General features: G+C 46.7%; 1 protein-coding gene across 1 annotated transcript in view; it reads left to right on the forward strand.

Moving 5' to 3' along the window:
• Positions 1-18,731, forward strand: part of ARHGEF17 (Rho guanine nucleotide exchange factor 17) — a 155,832-nt gene that overhangs the window by 115,330 nt on the left and 21,771 nt on the right. The window contains exons 6-10 of the mRNA XM_035115379.3: positions 7,473-7,649; positions 10,661-10,711; positions 15,023-15,132; positions 16,908-16,993; positions 17,845-17,963. Of these exons, the coding sequence (XP_034971270.3) occupies positions 7,473-7,649; positions 10,661-10,711; positions 15,023-15,132; positions 16,908-16,993; positions 17,845-17,963 (543 nt within the window). The remainder of the gene's footprint in view (positions 1-7,472; positions 7,650-10,660; positions 10,712-15,022; positions 15,133-16,907; positions 16,994-17,844; positions 17,964-18,731) is intronic.

Here is an 18,731-nt window from a genome sequence, read left to right on the forward strand (position 1 = left end):
GCGCATGCGTGAAAGTGCGATAGAGCACTTCTGTGCATGCGCGCTCGGCGAAACCCGGAAGTAAACACTTGTGGGTCCGCCGCGTTCGTAACCTGGAAAAATTCAACCTGCAGCAGACGCAACATGAGGTATGACTGTACATAGTTTGAATTCCCTCCCTTTGCGGTTTCTTCAGAAATCACTTTCGCTTCTGAATCTCCCCTGTCATTCCTTATAATTACCGTATTTTTCTCTACATTCCCAAAAGCTTAATAGTCTAACTGCTTGGGTTAAATTAGTCCTGCAAATGCAGTTAATTGTTTACAAATAATAATAATAATAATAATAATAATAATAATAATAATAATAATGAATACTCTGTGTATTTCCCCCATTCTGCTTTAAAAAATTCTTTCATCTTGCTTCCTCATTCTTTCACTAAGTTTTGCCATTCAAAATTTGCCAGGTTCCTTTTGCCAGCCGCTTTCCCTCTTGGCGCAACCTATAATAATAATAATAATAATTTCTCCCTTGCAGGGTTGTTGTGGAGGGGGGTTAAATGAGATGGAGGGAGAGCTACGTACGCCACCTTAAGCTCCTTGGAGGAAAAAAGTAGGGCATAAATTGAAGACATTTCCTGCCCCTGCCAATGGAGATTGAACCCAGGACAATTTAGGCCCAAATTAGACGCACTTCCATTGAGCTAACTGCCCGTTTGCTCCTTTCTCCTGGTTTGGCGACAAGTGATGGGAGAAGCTTCACTTGCAAAAGGAGTTAGAACAGGACCAGCGAAAGAGAGCAGCTCAATGGGTTTCCGAGCCCAGCTTTCTGATTTTGGAGGGCTGGTCACCCTCTGCCTCCCTCCTCCCCCCGGCCTGGGTAATCTCAGGTTTTGAATTTGGACCAGGTTATTGCTTCCTTCAGTTATAGGTATACTCATCTTAAATATATGGCTCGTCCCAGACATAACACTATCCAAGGCATTGGCGGGGCTGCCAGAAATCTGGTTCTTAAGAAGCACATTGCGGATTCCTACTATATAAACATATGTGTACCTGCTATATATTTATATCTGTGTATAAAAAGATAAGCTAACAAACATTTGCCGGCAGTTTTTAAGAGGCTTGGTGGGAAACGTCTGAAGTTCTCGGCCGGCGAAGTTCGCCTTTGGACACTTGCCCCCTACGCTTTTGTCGGCGAAAGCTGCAATTAAGACATACCGGGGGGGGGGGGATTCGGTATGCAACGCACCATTTGCTTGTGCCGTTTCTTGTGATGGTATCCGCTGGCTTAGGTGACTTTAAAAAGGGGGTTGTGGGATGGAGGGACACCCCCCCCCAGAAGATCTCTTCTGTTAGTTACGATAGCAAAATGGAGCATCCATATTCAGGAGCAGTATAGCCGCAACTATGTGACGCTGGGAACTGTGCCCTGCTTGTGGGTTTCCCAGAAGCCAGCTGGCTTGCCCCTGTTGGGAACTGGGTGCAGGGCTGGGTCTGGCTGGCAGCAAGAATTAGGAACCTCTGGCCAGTACTCAAGGATGATGATGATGAGCCCAGGAAGGCTCAGCTGGCAGCTTCCTTACATCCCTCCGGGAGCCAGGCAAAAACACCCCTCTTCTCCCAGGCCTGGGCACCACAATTTGAGAAAGGTATTGACAAGCTAGAAGGTATGCAGAGGAGGGTGATCAAGATGACCAAGGGTCTGGAAACCAAGCCTGATGAGGAGCGGTTGAAGGAGCTTGGGTGTGTTTATCCTGGGAAAGAGGAGACGCAGAGGAGATAGGAGAGCCATCTTCAAATATCTCAAGGGCTGCCGCATGGAAGAGGGGGTGTGCTTGTTTTCTCCTGCTCTGGAAGGTAGGACTCGAACCCACGGCTTCAAGTTACAAGAAAGGAGATTCCAACTAAACACCAGGAACAACTTTCTGACAGTAAGAACTGTCTAGCAGCGGAGGTGTCTCCCTCGGGATGTTGCGAACTCTCCTTCCTTGGAGGTTGTTAAGCAGAGGTTGGGTGGCCATCTGTCATGGATGCTTTAGCTGAGATTACTGCATTGCAGGGGGTTGGACTAGATGACCCCTGGGAGTCCCTTCCAGCTCTACAATTCTAGGATTCTTGGATTTGGGTAAGCAGTCTATGGCCTTTTAAACTGTGGGTGGGCTGTTGTTTTTGTTTGTTATTATGGTACGTATTAAGGCTGGGATAGCTCCGTCGGTAGAGCACGAGGCTCTTAAATCTCAGGGCCGTGGGTTCGAGTCCCACGTTGGGCAAAGGCCTTGCATGGGGTCAGACTAGGTGGACCGCAGGTTTCCCACGCATGACTTACCAGCAAATGCCACGAGACGTTCCGACATTTCCCTCCAAGCCTCCTTCGATTTTACGAATTGCCAGCAAATGTCAGAACCCATGGAATTCCTGGCATTTGAAGCAGCGCGAGAGAGAAATTCCCCAAGCGGGTTTCTAGGAAGCCACGTTCCCTTGGGGCGGGGGTTCAGCCGGGAAGGACGAGGGGGTGAATCACATTTCCGGCCAGGAATGTTCATTTAGCGAGAGACAGATCGAAGTACAGTCAGGGCTGCATGAGAGAGAGAGAGAGAGAGAGAGAGAGAGAGAGAGAGAGAGGACTGCAGAGAGAACTGAGGAAAGGCACAGCTCATTTTGGCAGGTTCTCATGGACCATACGTCAGGGGACTTCCTAATATGCTGGCGAGGGGGGGGGCATGTCTGGAAAAGCTGGGGCATGCTTGGAAGGTGCCCCCAGAAGTCTCCCTGTTGGGCCACGTTGCCAACATCACAAATGCCTGCCCAGTTTCCGTCTGCTGGGTCTCGGTCCCCCCCCCCCCGAGCGATGTCTCCATCCACCAAGTTGGCACTGAAAAACCACCAATTACTTGCGAGCTCCATAGCTCTGCACTTACCCTCCGGCCCATAAACCAGCCAGTTTTATTTGCTCTTCCCGTGATGGATAGCCCAAGAGTCGGCGAGAGGAGGGAGGCAGGCAGTGCCTTTTCCTGGCCCTGCCTTCGTTCTTTGCTTCCAGGGAGCAAGCAGCTCGGACGCCATTTCCACCCCGGCCGGCAACGTTGCACTCCAGGAACGGCGCGCAGGATGGAAGGAAAGCATGCTAAAGACCTCAAGCATGGCTCGGTGAAAGGAGCATACGCCTAAGGAACGGAGGAGGGATTTGGGAATCAGTATGCATTTGCGAAAATTAAAATTAAAGACACCTGCTTATTGGGAGAAAAGCAATGACAAACCTAGACAGCATCTTAAAAAGCAGAGACATCACCTTGCCGACAAAGGTCCGTATAGTTAAAGCTATGGTTTTCCCAGTAGTGATGTATGGAAGTGAGAGCTGGACCATAAAGAAGGCTGATCGCCGAAGAATGGATGCTTTTGAATTATGGTGCTGGAGGAGACTCTTGAGAGTCCCATGGACTGCAAGAAGATCAAACCTATCCATTCTGAAGGAAATCAGCCCTGAGTGCTCCCTGGAAGGACAGATCATGAAGCTGAGGCTCATAGAATCATAGAATCATAGAATCATAGAGTTGGAAGAGACCACAAGGGCCATCCAGTCCAACCCCCTGCCAAGCAGGAAACACCATCAAAGCATTCCTGACAGATGGCTGTCAAGCCTCTGCTTAAAGACCTCCAAAGAAGGAGACTCCACCACACTCCTTGGCAGCAAATTCCACTGCCGAACAGCTCTTACTGTCATGAAGTTCTTCCTAATGTTTAGGTGGAATCTTCTTTCTTGAAGTTTGAATCCATTGCTCCGTGTCCGCTTCTCTGGAGCAGCAGAAAACAACCTTTCTCCCTCCTCTATATGACATCCTTTTATATATTTGAACATGGTTATCATATCACCCCTTAACCTTCTCTTCTCCAGGCTAAACATACCCAGCTCCCTAAGCCGTTCCTCATAAGGCATCGTTTCCAGGCCTTTGACCATTTTGGTTGCCCTCTTCTGGACACGTTCCAGCTTATCAGTATCCTTCTTGAACTGTGGTGCCCAGAACTGGACACAGTACTCCAGGTGAGGTCTGACCAGAGCAGAATACAGTGGTACTATTACTTCCCTTGATCTAGATGCTATACTCCTATTGATGCAGCCCAGAATTGCATTGGCTTTTTTAGCTGCTGCATCACACTGCTGACTCATGTCAAGTTTGTGGTCTACCAAGACTCCTAGATCCTTTTCACATGTACTGCTCTCAAGCCAGGTGTCTCCCATCCTGTATTTGTGCCTTTCATTTTTTTTGCCCAAGTGTAGTACTTTACATTTCTCCTTGTTAAAATTCATCTTGTTTGCTTTGGCCCAGTTGTCTAATCTGTTAAGGTCATTCTGAAGTGTGATCCTGTCCTCTGGGGTGTTAGCCACCCCTCCCAATTTGGTGTCATCTGCAAACTTGCTCAGGATGCCCTCAAGCCCATCATCCAAGTCATTGATAAAGATGTTGAACAAGACTGGGCCCAAGACAGAACCCTGTGGCACCCCACTAGTCACTACTCTCCAGGATGAGGAGGAGCCATTGATGAGCACCCTTTGGGTTCGGTCAGTAAGCCAGTTACAAATCCACTGAATGGTAGCATTGTCTAGCCCACATTTTACCACCTTCTTTACAAGAATATCATGGGGCACCTTGTCAAAGGCCTTGCTGAAATCAAGATAGGCTACATCCACAGCGTTCCCTTCATCTACCAGGCTTGTAATTCTGTCAAAAAATGAGATCAGATTAGTCTGACATGACTTATTTTTCAGGAACCCGTGCTGACTTTTAGTGATCACAGAGTTTCTTTCTAGGTGCACACAGACTGTTTGCTTAATGATCTGCTCTAGAATCTTTCCTGGTATTGATGTCAGGCTGACTGGGCGGTAATTGTTTGGGTCCTCTCTTTTCCCCTTTTTGAAAATAGGGACAACATTTGCCCTCCTCCAGTCTGCTGGAACTTCGCCTGTTCTCCAGGAATTTTCAAAGATTATTGCCAGTGGTTCTGAAATCACCTCTGCCAGTTCTTTTAATACTCTTGGATGTAGTTCATCTGGCCCTGGAGACTTGAATACATCTAAACTAGCCAAGTATTCTTGTACTACCTCCTTACTTATTCTGGGCTGTGTTTCCCCTGCTGAATCATCTGCTCCATATTCTTCAGGTTGGGCGTTGTTTTCTTTCTTGGAGAAGACTGAGGCAAAGAAGGCATTGAGGAGTTCTGCCCTTTCTCTGTCCCCTGTTTGCATTTCACCATCTTCTCCTCTGAGTGACCCCACTGTTTCCTTGTTTTTCCTTTTGCTACGGACATACCCATAAAAGCCCTTTTTGTTGCTTTTAACCTCTCTAGCGAGCCTGAGTTCATTCTGTGCTTTAGCTTTTCTGACTTTGTCTCTACACGTGCTGGCTATATGTTTGAATTCCTCTCTGGAGATTTCCCCCCTTTTCCATTTTTTGTACATATCCCTTTTAAATCTTAACTCAGTCAAAAGTTCTTTAGATAGCCAGCCTGGCTTCTTTAGGCACCTTCCATGTTTCCGTCTCATTGGTATTGCCTGAAGTTGTGCTTTTAATATCTCCCTTTTAACAAACTCCCAACCATCATGAACTCCCTTCCCTTTTAGTATTACTGTCCATGGGATTTCACCCATTCTTCTCTTCTCATGAGGTGGCCAATACCTTGGCCACCTCATGAGAAGAGAAGAATCCTTGGAAAAGACCCTGATGTTGGGAAAGATTGAGGGCACTAGGAGAAGGGGACGGCAGAGGACGAGATGGTTGGACAGTGTTCTCGAAGCTACGAACATGAGTTTGACCAAACTGCGGGAGGCAGTGGAAGACAGGAGTGCCTGGCGTGCTATGGTCCATGGGGTCACGAAGAGTCAAGACACGACTAAATGACTAAACAACAACAACAACATGCATTTGCAGGTCTACCTGCGTCACGCTTTCCAGCACCGATGGGCAAATCAAAACCCGGGATCCTTTCGCAAGTCGTGCTCCTTCGAATTCTGCAATGCAGTTCTCCAGCCAAAAAGCGAGTCCATAAAGGCGGTTGGTCCAGGGTCAAATGAGCTTGTAAATCCATGAAACTAGCCTGCCCAAATTCATTACATTTGGGGAAATCGCTTTGCAAAAACACGTGTATGAGGGGCTAAACTGCATAGAAAAATGTGAGTAAGTTTGGAGAAATTGGCGGCAAAAGGCTGATGAGTTCACAAGGACCTATTTCTTTTAATTGATTTATTACCAGGAGGAAGGAGGCAAAAGTAGAAAGCAACAGCGCAGCTCCAAAGAGACTCATTCAAAGATTCCCATTGCAAATAATAAAGTTTTATATATATAAAATAAAAGTATTCTCCATGGGAGTTCCATGATTAAAGGTTTTATATACAGTGGTACCTTGGTTCTCAAACCTAATCCGTTCCAGTTACAGGTAGGTGGCCGTGTTGGTCTGAGTCGAAACAAAATAAAAAAATTCCTTCAGTAGCACCTTAAAGACCAACTAAGTTTTTATTTTGGTATGAGCTTTCGTGTGCATGCACACTTCATCAGATACACTGAAACAGAAGACCCTTATGTATATTCAGGGGGTGGGGGTGATGGGAATGGGTGATGGGCTGATAGGAGTGGTAAACCTGTAGATGACTGTTAACGACTGTTAATGACTGCAATTGGTCTTGCGGGGGGGGGAAAGCAAGGGCTGAGGTGCTAAGGAAAGCTTGATCATGTATAATGAGATAAGAATCCTATGTCTCTGTTCATTCCAGGTGGCTCCATAGTTTTAAGCTTGCTAATGAGTTGCAATTCAGCAACTTCTCTTTCCAGTCTGTTTCTGATTTTTTTCTGTAATAAAACAGCTGCTTTGAGATCTTGTATAGAATGTCCTGGGAGATTGAAGTGTTCTCCTACTGATTTGATGGCAAGTCTATTCCAAAACCAAAACGTTCCAAAACCAAGGCACGCTTTCCCATAGAAAGTAATGCAAAACGGATCAATCCGTTCCAGACTTTTAAAAACAACCCCTAAAACAGCAATTTAACATGGATTTTTACTATCTAATGAGACCATTGATCCATAAAATGATAGCAATAAACAATGAACTGCAGTCACGCAATCAATCAGTAGCTGAACTGGGTTCCACACAGTCACAAGAACAAAACAAAAAGACCTCAAATACAAAAACGCAAAATAAATAGCAAAAGCAGACAGACCTCAGCGTAACACTCAAAACAGAAGCGTAGCACTCAAAACGAAGCATGTTCGACTTCTGGAAAAGGGTTTGCAGTGTTTGGGTTCCAAGTTGTTTGAAAACCAAGGTACCACTGTAGTCTTAAATGGCCCAGACTACGGAAGTCGTAAGGAGTTGGAGAAAGGAAGGAATCACAAACGAATGAGATAATGTGGAGAAATTTGACATTTGGGCCCAGGCAGGTCCTGCAATATATAGATATATCCATTTCCCGCTCTAAATTCCTGCTGCGCTTTCTCCCCCCAGGACCTTCTGAAACACACACCCGAAGCCCACCCCGACCACCCGTTCCTGATGGAAGCTCAGAGGAGCATCAAACAGGTGGCTGAGAGGATCAACAAAGGGATGAGGAGCGCAGAAGAGGTGGAACGGAACGCCCGGATAGTGCAAGAGATCGAGTCGCATATAGAAGGAATGGAGGATGTAAGATTTGGTGGGATGCTTTCTTGAATGTGTACTGCTTAGGGGGGAGGGGAAGGGGGAGGGATACATCTACGTACACATAGGGCGGGGGGCTTCTCTGCTGAGGACCACATCGGTCAGGGGTCAGGTTCCAGTAGTGGGCCAATCTTGTTGCACAAACTCAAACACTCACGTGGAAACAAAGGTCTGTATAAGGTGAAACTCAGAAAATTAGAATATTGTCAAAAAGTGCATTTATTTCAGTAATAAAAAAATAAAAAAAATCCTTCCAGTAGCACCTTAGAGACCAACTAAGTTTGTCATAGGTCTGAGCTTTCGTGTGCATGCACACTTCTTCAGATACTTTATTTCAGTAATACAACTGATTATTTTTATTTTTACAAATGCTTTCTTTTGGAAATTGCACAGCAATAAAACAAACAGTTACAATAATACAAAAATAAACACTGCTATGACATTTCATTAATTACATTCCATTTATAATTGACCCGCCTAACGACAAATAATTGCAATTACAACAAATCAAGGCTTGGCATATCTTGCTTTGCATGTCATGCATCTGTCTCATATATCGGTTTCACCTTTTAAGTCGCGTTACTGAAATAAATGCACTTTCCGACGATATTCTAATTTTCCAAGTTTCACCTTACAGTATTTAATTCTTAGCAACTCCACTCAGGTTTCACCTTTTTCTCTCAATTTTTTCTCCCTTTTTCTCATTGAGGTTTGTAAGCAAGGCTTCCCCGACACTCTTTACCTATCCTAACTGCGTACCCCGAAAATGTCCTGGGAAAAAGGGGTCACTCAAGATAACAGGGAGGCCGTTTTGGGTGCCATGACCTTGCATGATTTCGTGCCAAGATCTTGCCTTGAAAAAGCACTTTCCCTACCCGGGAAAGGGTGGTTTTTTGGGGGGGGCTGCAATCTTGTGCAGCACCCCAAAACACGTGTGCAAGCATGGCCCTTAAAAATGTGCGTCTTTTGGGAACTGTGATCTCGCACGGGTCACATGATTCATGCAGGTGTGTGGGCAGGAAGATGCAGACCCCATTTTGGGGACTCGAGGTGTTGGAGGGAATGGAGTTGTACGAAAAGCACTCGGCAACCCCGACCGAAGAATGCCAGTAAGGCTGAACAGAAAGCCTTTCGGCTATTTAAAGCCTCAAACTTCAAAATGCAATTGCATCCCCCCCCCCACACACACAAAAAAATTGCATGTATGCAGTTGCGAAGTTCGTTGCGTATTTGCAAGGAGCACAAGTCTGCTGCCAGATTTCCCCCTTGGCCTTCCTTCTTGCGGAGGAAGGAGCAGAAATTGCACGCTTGGCGCCAAAGCCCTTTTCCCACTCGCTTGGTGACACGGAGGGGACCTTGAGGGCTGGATGAAATTCAGCTGCATCTGGCTTACCTACCCCCGGTGTAAATGAATCTGGAAATGTACATGTTCTCTGTTCTTTCAGATGCTTATTTCTGACTACCCCCGGTTTCCATCATTCTGCCAAGACATTTGGGCTCCTTTCAGCCAGAGACACAGCCATGTGCAAAGAGAGGTGGAGACTGGAAATTTAATTTTGGTTTCCCGGTCCTCAACACCTGTCCCCGCCCTCTCGGTGTTCCCCCTCTAGAGGACAAAAGTCTGTGTCACGCTGGAAAGTGACCAAGAGATGGAAGGAGATGCTAAATTGTTTGTTTGTTTCCTAGCTTTATTTCCTGCCTTTCTAAGCAAAGCACTCGAGGTGGTTTACGTTTTATCGTAATGACCTGCAATCTAAAGGGCGTAATATGAAACGGAAAGGGGATGAAAATAAAGAGCTTTTATACATTCCCATAATGGCCAGTTGGATTTATCACTGTAGGTGGGGCAGTTTGGGGAGGGGGGGGGCATCTAGAGGGGGTGTCGCTGTCCCACATTTCCCCCTACTACAGTCTGATGGAAAAACTAATGTCGGTTAATGCCATGCATAATCTCCCTCGGGAATAATTCTATGGGAACATTTCACTGGAATAACTGCTGTCGACTGCTCTGACTGCCAGGGACCTGCAAGCCACAGGGGTGGGACCTGTTCAGGGGGCTATCTATTCTGTGTCCAGGGCAGCTGTCTACCAGCTCCATCTGGTACACAGGCTGAGACCCTCCCTGAAGGACCAGGTTCGCAGCCTGGGAGTCATTTTGGACTCACAGCTGTCCATGGAGGCACAGGTTATTTCTGTGTCCAGGGCGGTTGTCTACCAGCTCCATCTGGTACGCAGGCTGAGACCCTCCCTGCCCGCGGACTGTCTCCCCAGAGTGGTGCATGCTCTAGTTATCTGTCACTTGGACTATTGCAATGTGCTCTGCATGGGGCTACCTTTAAAGGTGATCCAGAAACTACAATTAATCCAGAATGCGGCAGCTAGACGGGTGACTGGGAGCGGCCGCTGAGACCATATAACACCGGTCCTGAAAGACCTACATTGGCTCCCAGTATGTTTCCGAGCACAATTCAAAGTGTTGGTGCTGACCTTGAAAGTCCTAAACGGCCTCGGTCCAGTATACCTGAAGGAGCGTCTCCACCCCCATCGTTCAGCCCGGACACTGAGGTCCAGCTCCGAGGGCCTTCTGACGGTTCCCTCCCTGCGAGAAGTGAGGTTACAGGGAACCAGGCAGGGGGCCTTCTCGGTGGTGGCGCCCGCCCTGTGGAACACCCTCCCAGCAGATGTCAAGGCAATAAGCAACAATTTTACTTTTAGAAGACATCTGAAGGCAGCTCTGTTTAGAGAAGTTTTTAACCTTTGATGTTTTATCGTGTTTTTAATATTCTTTGGGGAGCTGCCCAGAGTGGCTGGGGAAACCCAGCCAGATGGGCAGGGTATTAATAGTAAATTTATTATTATTATTATTATTATTATTATTATTATTATTATTATTATCTTGCTTCGTCACACTGTCACGATTGAGAAGTCGGTGTTAAGATCCCTGTTGGGCATTTGGCGACACCCCTAAATCGCTCCGATTCCTTGTGTCTCCCCAGCTTCAGGCCCCGCTGCGGAGATTCTTGCGCCAGGAGATGCTAGTGGAACTGGTAAGAGAGCTCTCCGTAATCTGTTTAATTTTGCAAGTCGTAGTCAGCCTTTTTAATGAATGTTGCATATTTTTCCTTGTTTTGTTTGGGAGGGTCGATGCGAACGGTCTCTGTGAGCTGAACAGCCCCGGGTGCAATGCAGGATCAGATCCCCAGCTTGCTCATTCCCTCACCAAAAGCAATTTTTTAGAATATATAAAAAAAAACCCGATTCTAATGACTGCTGGAAGTGTAAACATGTACAGCCAAAGTCTGGTTTAATCTGGCCCCTGTGGCAGTTTATTTCTTGGGGTAAAATCCTTAAAAAACTTCCACCCTAAAAAAAAGCTCAACAACTTCGGCTGTTCACTTCATCAAATCTGGCCCTCTTTGAAAAAAGTTTGGACACCCCTGATATATGCTTCTTTCATATGTGGTGGACTTGCAAGAAAGCGAGGGGATTTTGGGGGAAGGATAGATGATGAGATAAAAAAGATGTTTAAAGTGATTTTACTAAAAAAAAGAAAAAGAAAAACTGAAACTTTTCTTCTAGGGATTATACTATAGGTACAGAAGTTCCAAAAAGATGGTTAAGTTGCTTATGTATGTAACTACAGCAGCGAGGATCTGTTATGCACAAAAATGCTGAATCAGTTTAATCAGTTAAAATAAGAGAACCTAACGATGATTGCTTTATGGACGAATGGAAGCCTTTTTTCGAACTATTTCAATAAATACTAGGGTAGGATGAATTCGTGAGCAGGATTTGAACTAGGAGCAGCAGAAGGAATTAGAGAATATTGTATTAATGTTATAATATAATAGAGGGAAGATAGGGTGCAGCAAGGGGGAGGAATAAAAAAACAATGGAAAATGGGGTGTGAAGTCATAGAATCATAGAGTTGGAAGAGACCACAAGGGCCATCCAGTCCAACCCCCTGCCAAGCAGGAAACACCATCAAAGCATTCCTGACAGATGGCTGTCAAGCCTCTGCTTAAAGACCTCCAAAGAAGGAGACTCCACCACACACCTTGGTAGCAAATTCCACTGCCGAACAGCTCTTACCGTCAGGAAGTTCTTCCTGTCGGCGAGACAGAAGACAAATCTATTACGTATTGGAATGCTTGTGTGGAATTTCTGGAAATTCAATAAGATATATCTAAATATAAAATGGTAAAGGTACCCCTGACCGTTAAGTCCAGTCGCGGACAATTCTGGGGTTACGCACTCATCTCGCATTACTGGCCGAGGGAGAAGTGGCAGCAGAACAATGGCCCCTGGCAACTCTTACCAGGAAAGCAGCTGTGTTTGTGATGGGGGCAGGGGAGATATGACCTGCCTCCCCTCTCTGCCCCAAACTGTCACCCCCCCCAACCCAGTGGGGAAACCCCAGCATGGCCTCCTCGCACAATGTTTAATTTGATTCCTGGCCGTCGGAGAGGCAGCGGCATTTCGTTACTCGGTTGCATAATAAACCTAACCCCAACCACCGCAGGGAACAGCAAAATGAAATTACGCACACTTTTAATTGCACCCAAAATCCGTGTGAGCATCGCTAAGGTATCGCGCACTAAAACACTGCAGCTCTCTTCATCCTTTTCGATTTAATTAATCCCTAATTAATAGATTTCACTACTCCCCTCCCCAAACGGCAGCCTCGCGAAATAAAAAGGCAGCTTGGTTAGGCTGGCTTGCCGAGGGCATGCAAGCCTTCCTTTTTTTTGCATTTTTCCGATTGGATGCGTTCTGTACGCCGCCTTCGCTCTGCAAATAATGGCTGACTAACCCCCTGAAATTTAGTTATAAGGCGACAGGAGGCTGGGTGAGTCGCGAGGCAGGGGCGGCGGCGGACACGACCGGCTGTTGGCGGCCACGCTAGAATCCAACGTGATCTGGAAAAGCCAGACGAGGCCTTTTGTGCAGAAGAGGGCCTGTTTATTTGGATCCCCTGCTCCCGGGGTTGACATGGCAACGCAGGGTGGAACACGCTCGGCTGGGGGAATTTTGATTGTTATCTCCCCATCACAGCACCGGGAGCTGGGGGAAAATTCCCGCAGTGTGGTGGGGGGGGTAGAAAGGAGGGAGGTTGCTTCTGTCGAAAAAAGCAACCCCCGAAAGTGTTGGGGAGTCCCAAGGCAGCTGAAATTTAGGTACTGCGTTTACCGCCTAAATTCTGCAAAAGCACAAGGGTAGCTGGTGCTGGGGGGGGGGATGGACACAAGACCAAGATACGAGATACAGTGGTAACTCGGGTTACAGACGCTTCAGGTTACAGGCGCTTCAGGTTACAGACTCCACTAACCCAGAAATAGTAGCCTACCTCGGGTTAAGAACTTTGCTTCAGGATGAGAACAGAAATCGTGCGGCGGCAGCGGGAGCCCCCATTAGCTAAAGTGGTACCTCAGGTTAAGAACAGTTTCAGGTTAAGAACGGACCTCCAGAACCAATTAAGTTCTTAACCCAAGGTACCACTGTGATGAATTCAATTTCCTGAGAACCTCTGTTTTATTTATAGATATATTTAGATATAGGGATGCGGGTGGCGCTGTGGTCTAAACCACTGAGCCTAGGGCTTGCCGATCGGAAGGTCAGCGGTTCGAATCCCCGCGATGGGTTGAGCTCCCGTTGTTCAGTCCCAGCTCCTGCACGTCAAAGTACAAGTAGATCAATAGGTACCACTCCGGCGGGAAGGTAAACGGCGTTTCCATGCGCTGCTCTGGTTCACCAGAAGCGGCTTGGTCATGCTGGCTACATGACCTGGAAGAACTGTCTGCGGACAAACGGCTAATAATAATAATAATAATAATAATAATAATAATAATAATAATAGCATACTGCTTTTCAGCCAAAGAACTCAGCGTGCTTTGCAGCGTAAAAATACAAGATGTAAGCACAAAATACACAATAAAAACAAGAACAAAAGCAAAACACAACCAATTACCCCCTTTCCACAAACAGCAATTGCCGTGATCCCATAGAATATCCAGGACCAAAGCGAAGGGGGAGGCTCAGATACAGAATATTCACAAAGAGCACCTTTTCCTGTGACGCAAGTATAATGGCGGCTTTTCCAAGGGAGAAAGTAACATGGGAGCATAAGGGAAGGAGAGGCGGTGCCCTGTTTTTTTGTTTCATTTCATAAAAATTACACGCCGCTTGATTGCAAAAAAGAGAGGAAAAAACCCTCCTTAAAGCTGTTTACAATGAAATTTAGGGATGCGGGTGGCGCTGTGGTCTAAACCACAGAGCCTAGGGCTTGCTGATCAGAAGTTTGAATCCCTGCAATGGGGTGAGCTCCCGTTGCTCAGTCCCAGCTCCTGCCAACCTAGCAGTTCGAAAGCACGCCAGTGCAAGTAGATAAATAGGCACCGCTGCGGCGGGAAGGTAAACGGCATTTCTGTGCACGCTGGCTTACATCACGGTGTTGCGTTGCACCAGAAGCGGCTTAGTCCTGCTGGCCACATGACCCAGAAAGCTGTCTGTGGACAAACGCCGTCTCCCTCAGCCTGAAAGCGAGATGAGCGCCGCAACCCCAAAGTCGCCTTTGACTGAACTTAACCGTCCAGGAGTCCTTTACCTTTTACCTCTACCTACAATGAAATTTAGTAGTATAAGCAACTCTTTAAAACATTTGAAAGATAAAATCAACAACAAACTAAAAACACCCACATTATCAGGGCTTTTCCCCCAGCCAGAACTCACCAGAAGTTTGGGCTGCTGCTCCCCCTAAAAAAAGGTCAACAAGTTCTGGCACCCCTTTTTCAAGGGGGAAAAAAAGCCCTGCACATCATCATCATTAAATTATCTTTGTATACCACCCTTCATCTGTAGATCTCAGGCTGGTTCACAGCAGAAATATGCAAGAAAAAAACACAAAATACATAATAAAAAACAAATACAAACCAGTAACTTCCCTCCCCCCTTCCACAAACACACGAGCATAAGCTTGTCTGAATAAAAGCCTTCATCAGCCGTTAAGCAGCCTTCATCAGCCGTTAAGGAGTCTTGTAGCACTTTAAAGACTTAGCTTGTTCACTGTAGCATGAGCTACACTGGAGCTTCTAAAACCGTTTGAACTCAAAGAACTTTCCACTAGTAAGAAACTGGGTGTCCTCTTGTTCCGTCACGTGAAAAGGAGATCTGCTTGGTCCTAAAGCTTGCATACGCTTGCCCAAGAAAGCGTTGGGGAGATTGGTAGAATCTTAGAATTGTAGCGTTGGAAGGGGGACCTTGAGGGTCCTCTAGTCCAACCCCCAACCCCGAGATTATAAGAGTCTCTTGGTCAACCGACTGAGCTGTCCCAGCCTGACCTCTCCTGTGTCTCGTTGCAGAAGGCCGTGGGTGGGAAGAAGGACCGCTCGCTTTTCCTCTTCACGGACCTGCTCGTCTGCACCACCCTGAAACGCAAGTCGGGGTCTCTACGGCGAAGCTCCATGAGCCTGTAAGTGACTGACCCCAAAGCCCACCGAAAGGTGTGGTGTGATTGGCGGCACAAGGGCTGGGTGGGGTGAACCAGCTGGGGAACCCCCAAAGGAAGAAGGCTCAGAGTCCGGGGATTGGTGGTGGGGCAATGATGAGTGGTCAGACGGAAAAGCCTGGGAGGAGGAGGTGTCAGAAGATGGAGAGGGAACAGGGTTTAGTGAGCGGCGAGAGTCTGTGACAGAGAGGCGGCCAGAATTAGAGGCAGAAGCAGGAGAGGAACAAGGCCGAGAGGAATCCGGCTGGTGAAGAGTCACGGGTGTCTGTGGGAATGTTCAGGGAGGCAGGAGAGGATATATTGTTTATTAATATCCTTCCTAACTTGCGTTAGCCAGTTCCTTTACTTAGCAGAGTTTACATTCCCCTTTTAATGCACAGCAGGTAGCTGGTTGCAGGCTTGTGTAAGCCTCTCAATATTAGGTTCCTAGTAAGTTCCCTTATATCCCTCTTAATAAACACACAACAATCTTATTTAAAGTCAATGAAAGTAGTTTACTCGCATTCAGTTCGCAGTTGGATCCCTGAAGGCAGACTTAGTTACAAAATATCAGCTATCCCATATGGTCCCAGTGTCCTCTGTTGGCTGGAAGCATCTCTAGCTAAAAAAGTTGCTCCAACGACGGAGAGAAGTCAAAGAGAGAGAGTGCTGCGTGCCTTGTGCTTTTGTTACCTGCACAGGTAAGGTCACGCCCACCTCTGGTCACATGCAAAGGAAGTAAGTCCCTGCCCAGGAGGAAACAGGAAGTTCCGACTGGGTGGACCAAACATCCCCTTGCATGTCCACTCTAGGAAAACAAGGAATGTTGTACTTGACTGCTACTTATGTATCACATCCCACATATCCCACAGTGTCTCCCCCTCCTGCGACAAACTCCCCTTCCCCTAGTCTCCCAGGACCAGAAGAGGCGTGAAGCGGCAGGAGCAAAGGCAGACATACAAGCACAGTCTTCCATTGCTTGGGGAAAGCCCTGAAGAGGAAGGGAGTTAGATAAATCTGTGGGGAGATGGGGGCCAACTGATTTCATAGGGCGAGACCTGTTGTGCTCATTAGGCCTGACAGCCAAGCCTGTGCAGATCGTGTTTTTGCTAATAAAGAGCTTGAACGGTGTGATTTACAACCATCATCATTGCAAAGGACAGGCATCTTATCAGGAGCCCAGACTGTTTCTCGGCTCCCACAGGGACCATTTCTGTCCATAAGGCACGGGGCCCAAACCACACCCACCTGCCCCACTCCTGATGTCAGGTGTGGGTTAGCCAGAGACTTGGCTGCCAATGAATGACCTCTGGCATAATCGGGGGGGGGGGGGCTGTAGCCCCAAGGCAGCTGGGATATGCCGCTTCTGTCGCACAGTCAGTGCCGAGTTCGAGTCCTGCTTTCAGCAGGGGTTGGCTGTTCTTCGGAGGTCCCCGTCGGGAACTTCAGGAGCCACCCCAGGTATAGAATTGTGCACACCTGAAATGCAGCAAAAAAAATTAAGGTCCATCTCAGCCAAGAATGCGCAGCTAGCTGTCAAATGTGCCTTGTATCGGAGGCATCTCGGAAAGCTAGATTTTGCACATAAGTTAGAAAATGGGCTAGGCCCCGCCCACAGGCTTAGCATCTTGATCAAGGGAAGAAAGAAGACTTAAGAGCTAAATGGAAGGTGTTCACTTCTAAAATAGGCCAATAAGGCCACTTGGTGGTTGCATCCAGTACTGCTCCCATTCTTAGTGTTACATGATTTTTCTTTGCAGTTACACAGCGGCCAGTGTGATCGACACAGCCAGCAAGTACAAATTGCTCTGGAAATTTCCGCTGGAAGACCTGGACATTGTGAAAGGTCTGTTGCTGTCGGTGTTGTTCCCTTTCAGAATGCTCTGCGTCCCGAGGATACCCGAGCGTTGTTGAGAAACAGGAATCTATAAAACACAATGCAGACAATAAAACAGTATTGAAGCATACGAAGCTACAGGGATTTAAAGCTGCGGAAAGAAAATTAATACGCTTCGCGGGGAGGCTTAAGAGGAAACCTTGAATGTAGCTCAGCGGTACCTCGGTTTTCGAACGTCTCCATTGACGAATTTTTCAGCTTTTGAACACCGTAAACCTGGAAGTAAATGCTTCGGTTTTTCAACACTTTTCGGAAATTGAATGTGCCACGCAGTTCAATACGCAGTTTTCCATATTGAGGCTTCCGTATTGAGTTTTCGGTTTCCAAACATATCGGAACTCGAACGGTCTTCCAGAACGGATGACGTTCGAAAACTGAGGGACCACTGTATTGTCGATAGGTTGCCCAGAAAGCAACAACACAGCGGAGTTTTGCACGAGCTGCCACGTTGTTGTCGTGCCGTGTGGCTCGTGATCGTCAATCACAACCTTTAGAAACACACAGTTTGCGTGCCACCACCTGATGCCCACTTTAAATTGGGGTTCATCGATTTAAAGTGAAGGGTGTCACTTGCAATAAATACAGAAATGCAAGGAGTATCGCCGCTCGCCTTTCACGTGGCCTAACCGCTTGCCTCTTAATCGCCGCATTTTTAAACCTCCAAATGGCAGTATATAAAGTCAGTTTTTCGTGTTACATCAGAACATGCAGTAGATACTGAGAAATACAGCTGGCTTAGATCTCCAGCCTCCTTGCCTGAGACAAATGTGGTGTGATGTGTGATTTCTGTCTGACTCCAGGGGCTTCACAATCGCCCAATCGCGAGAGCATCCAGAAAGCCATCTCTCGCCTGGATGAGGACCTCAGCACCCTTGGCCAAGTTAGCAAGCTTTCAGAGACCCTCAGCTTCCCCCATCAGGTGAGAACCATTGAGGTTGTCGGGGCGAGTACAGGCGTTTCGTAAAACCATTTTTAGTTCCAGTTATCTCTTAATACCATCAGAATGGCTTCCATTTAAAGGGGTGTGTGTGTGTGTGTGTGTGTGTGTGTGTGTGTGTGTGTGTGTAAGTTTTATTAAATGTTCTGTTTTACAATTTAAAATATTCAGTTAAACAACCTTAAAATATCAATGACTTCTTCTCTTTCCATGGTTCATATCACAAAATCCCTGCATGTTTTACATAAACTAAACCATTCAGTATTCCATTATTACATCCGTCAAAACTTATTTACACTGTTGAATTTATCATAACGCTGCCCACGTTTTCAAATAAACATAGTTTCCCTCTGTATATTCAATAAACGTTTTCCAATCTTCTCTAAACGTATGATGTTCTTCTTCTCTTATTCTATATGTTAAGTCTGCAAGCTGCACATATTCTGTCAATTTAAGTGGCCTTTCTTCTTTGGTTGGGACCTCGCTCGTTTTCCATTTTGGGGCTAACGAAACACGGGCTGCAGTAGTGGCATACATAAATAAAGGTTATTTATGTATGCCATTTAAAGATTAAAATATAACAACTCTAAAAGTAACCAACCAAAAAGGCAGCAGCATTTAAACCTCCACGAATGCTCTCCGGAAAGAAAGAATAAATCGGCAGCCGTCAGCTCACCCTGGGGAGAGAATTCCACGGCTGTGGTGCCTCCACCGAAAAGGCCCTGTCCTTGATGCCTTCCAGTTGGGTCA

The sequence above is a fragment of the Zootoca vivipara genome, chromosome 4 (assembly GCF_965207765.1).
Source record: "Zootoca vivipara chromosome 4, rZooViv2.hap1.1, whole genome shotgun sequence".
Lineage (NCBI taxonomy): Eukaryota > Metazoa > Chordata > Lepidosauria > Squamata > Lacertidae > Zootoca > Zootoca vivipara.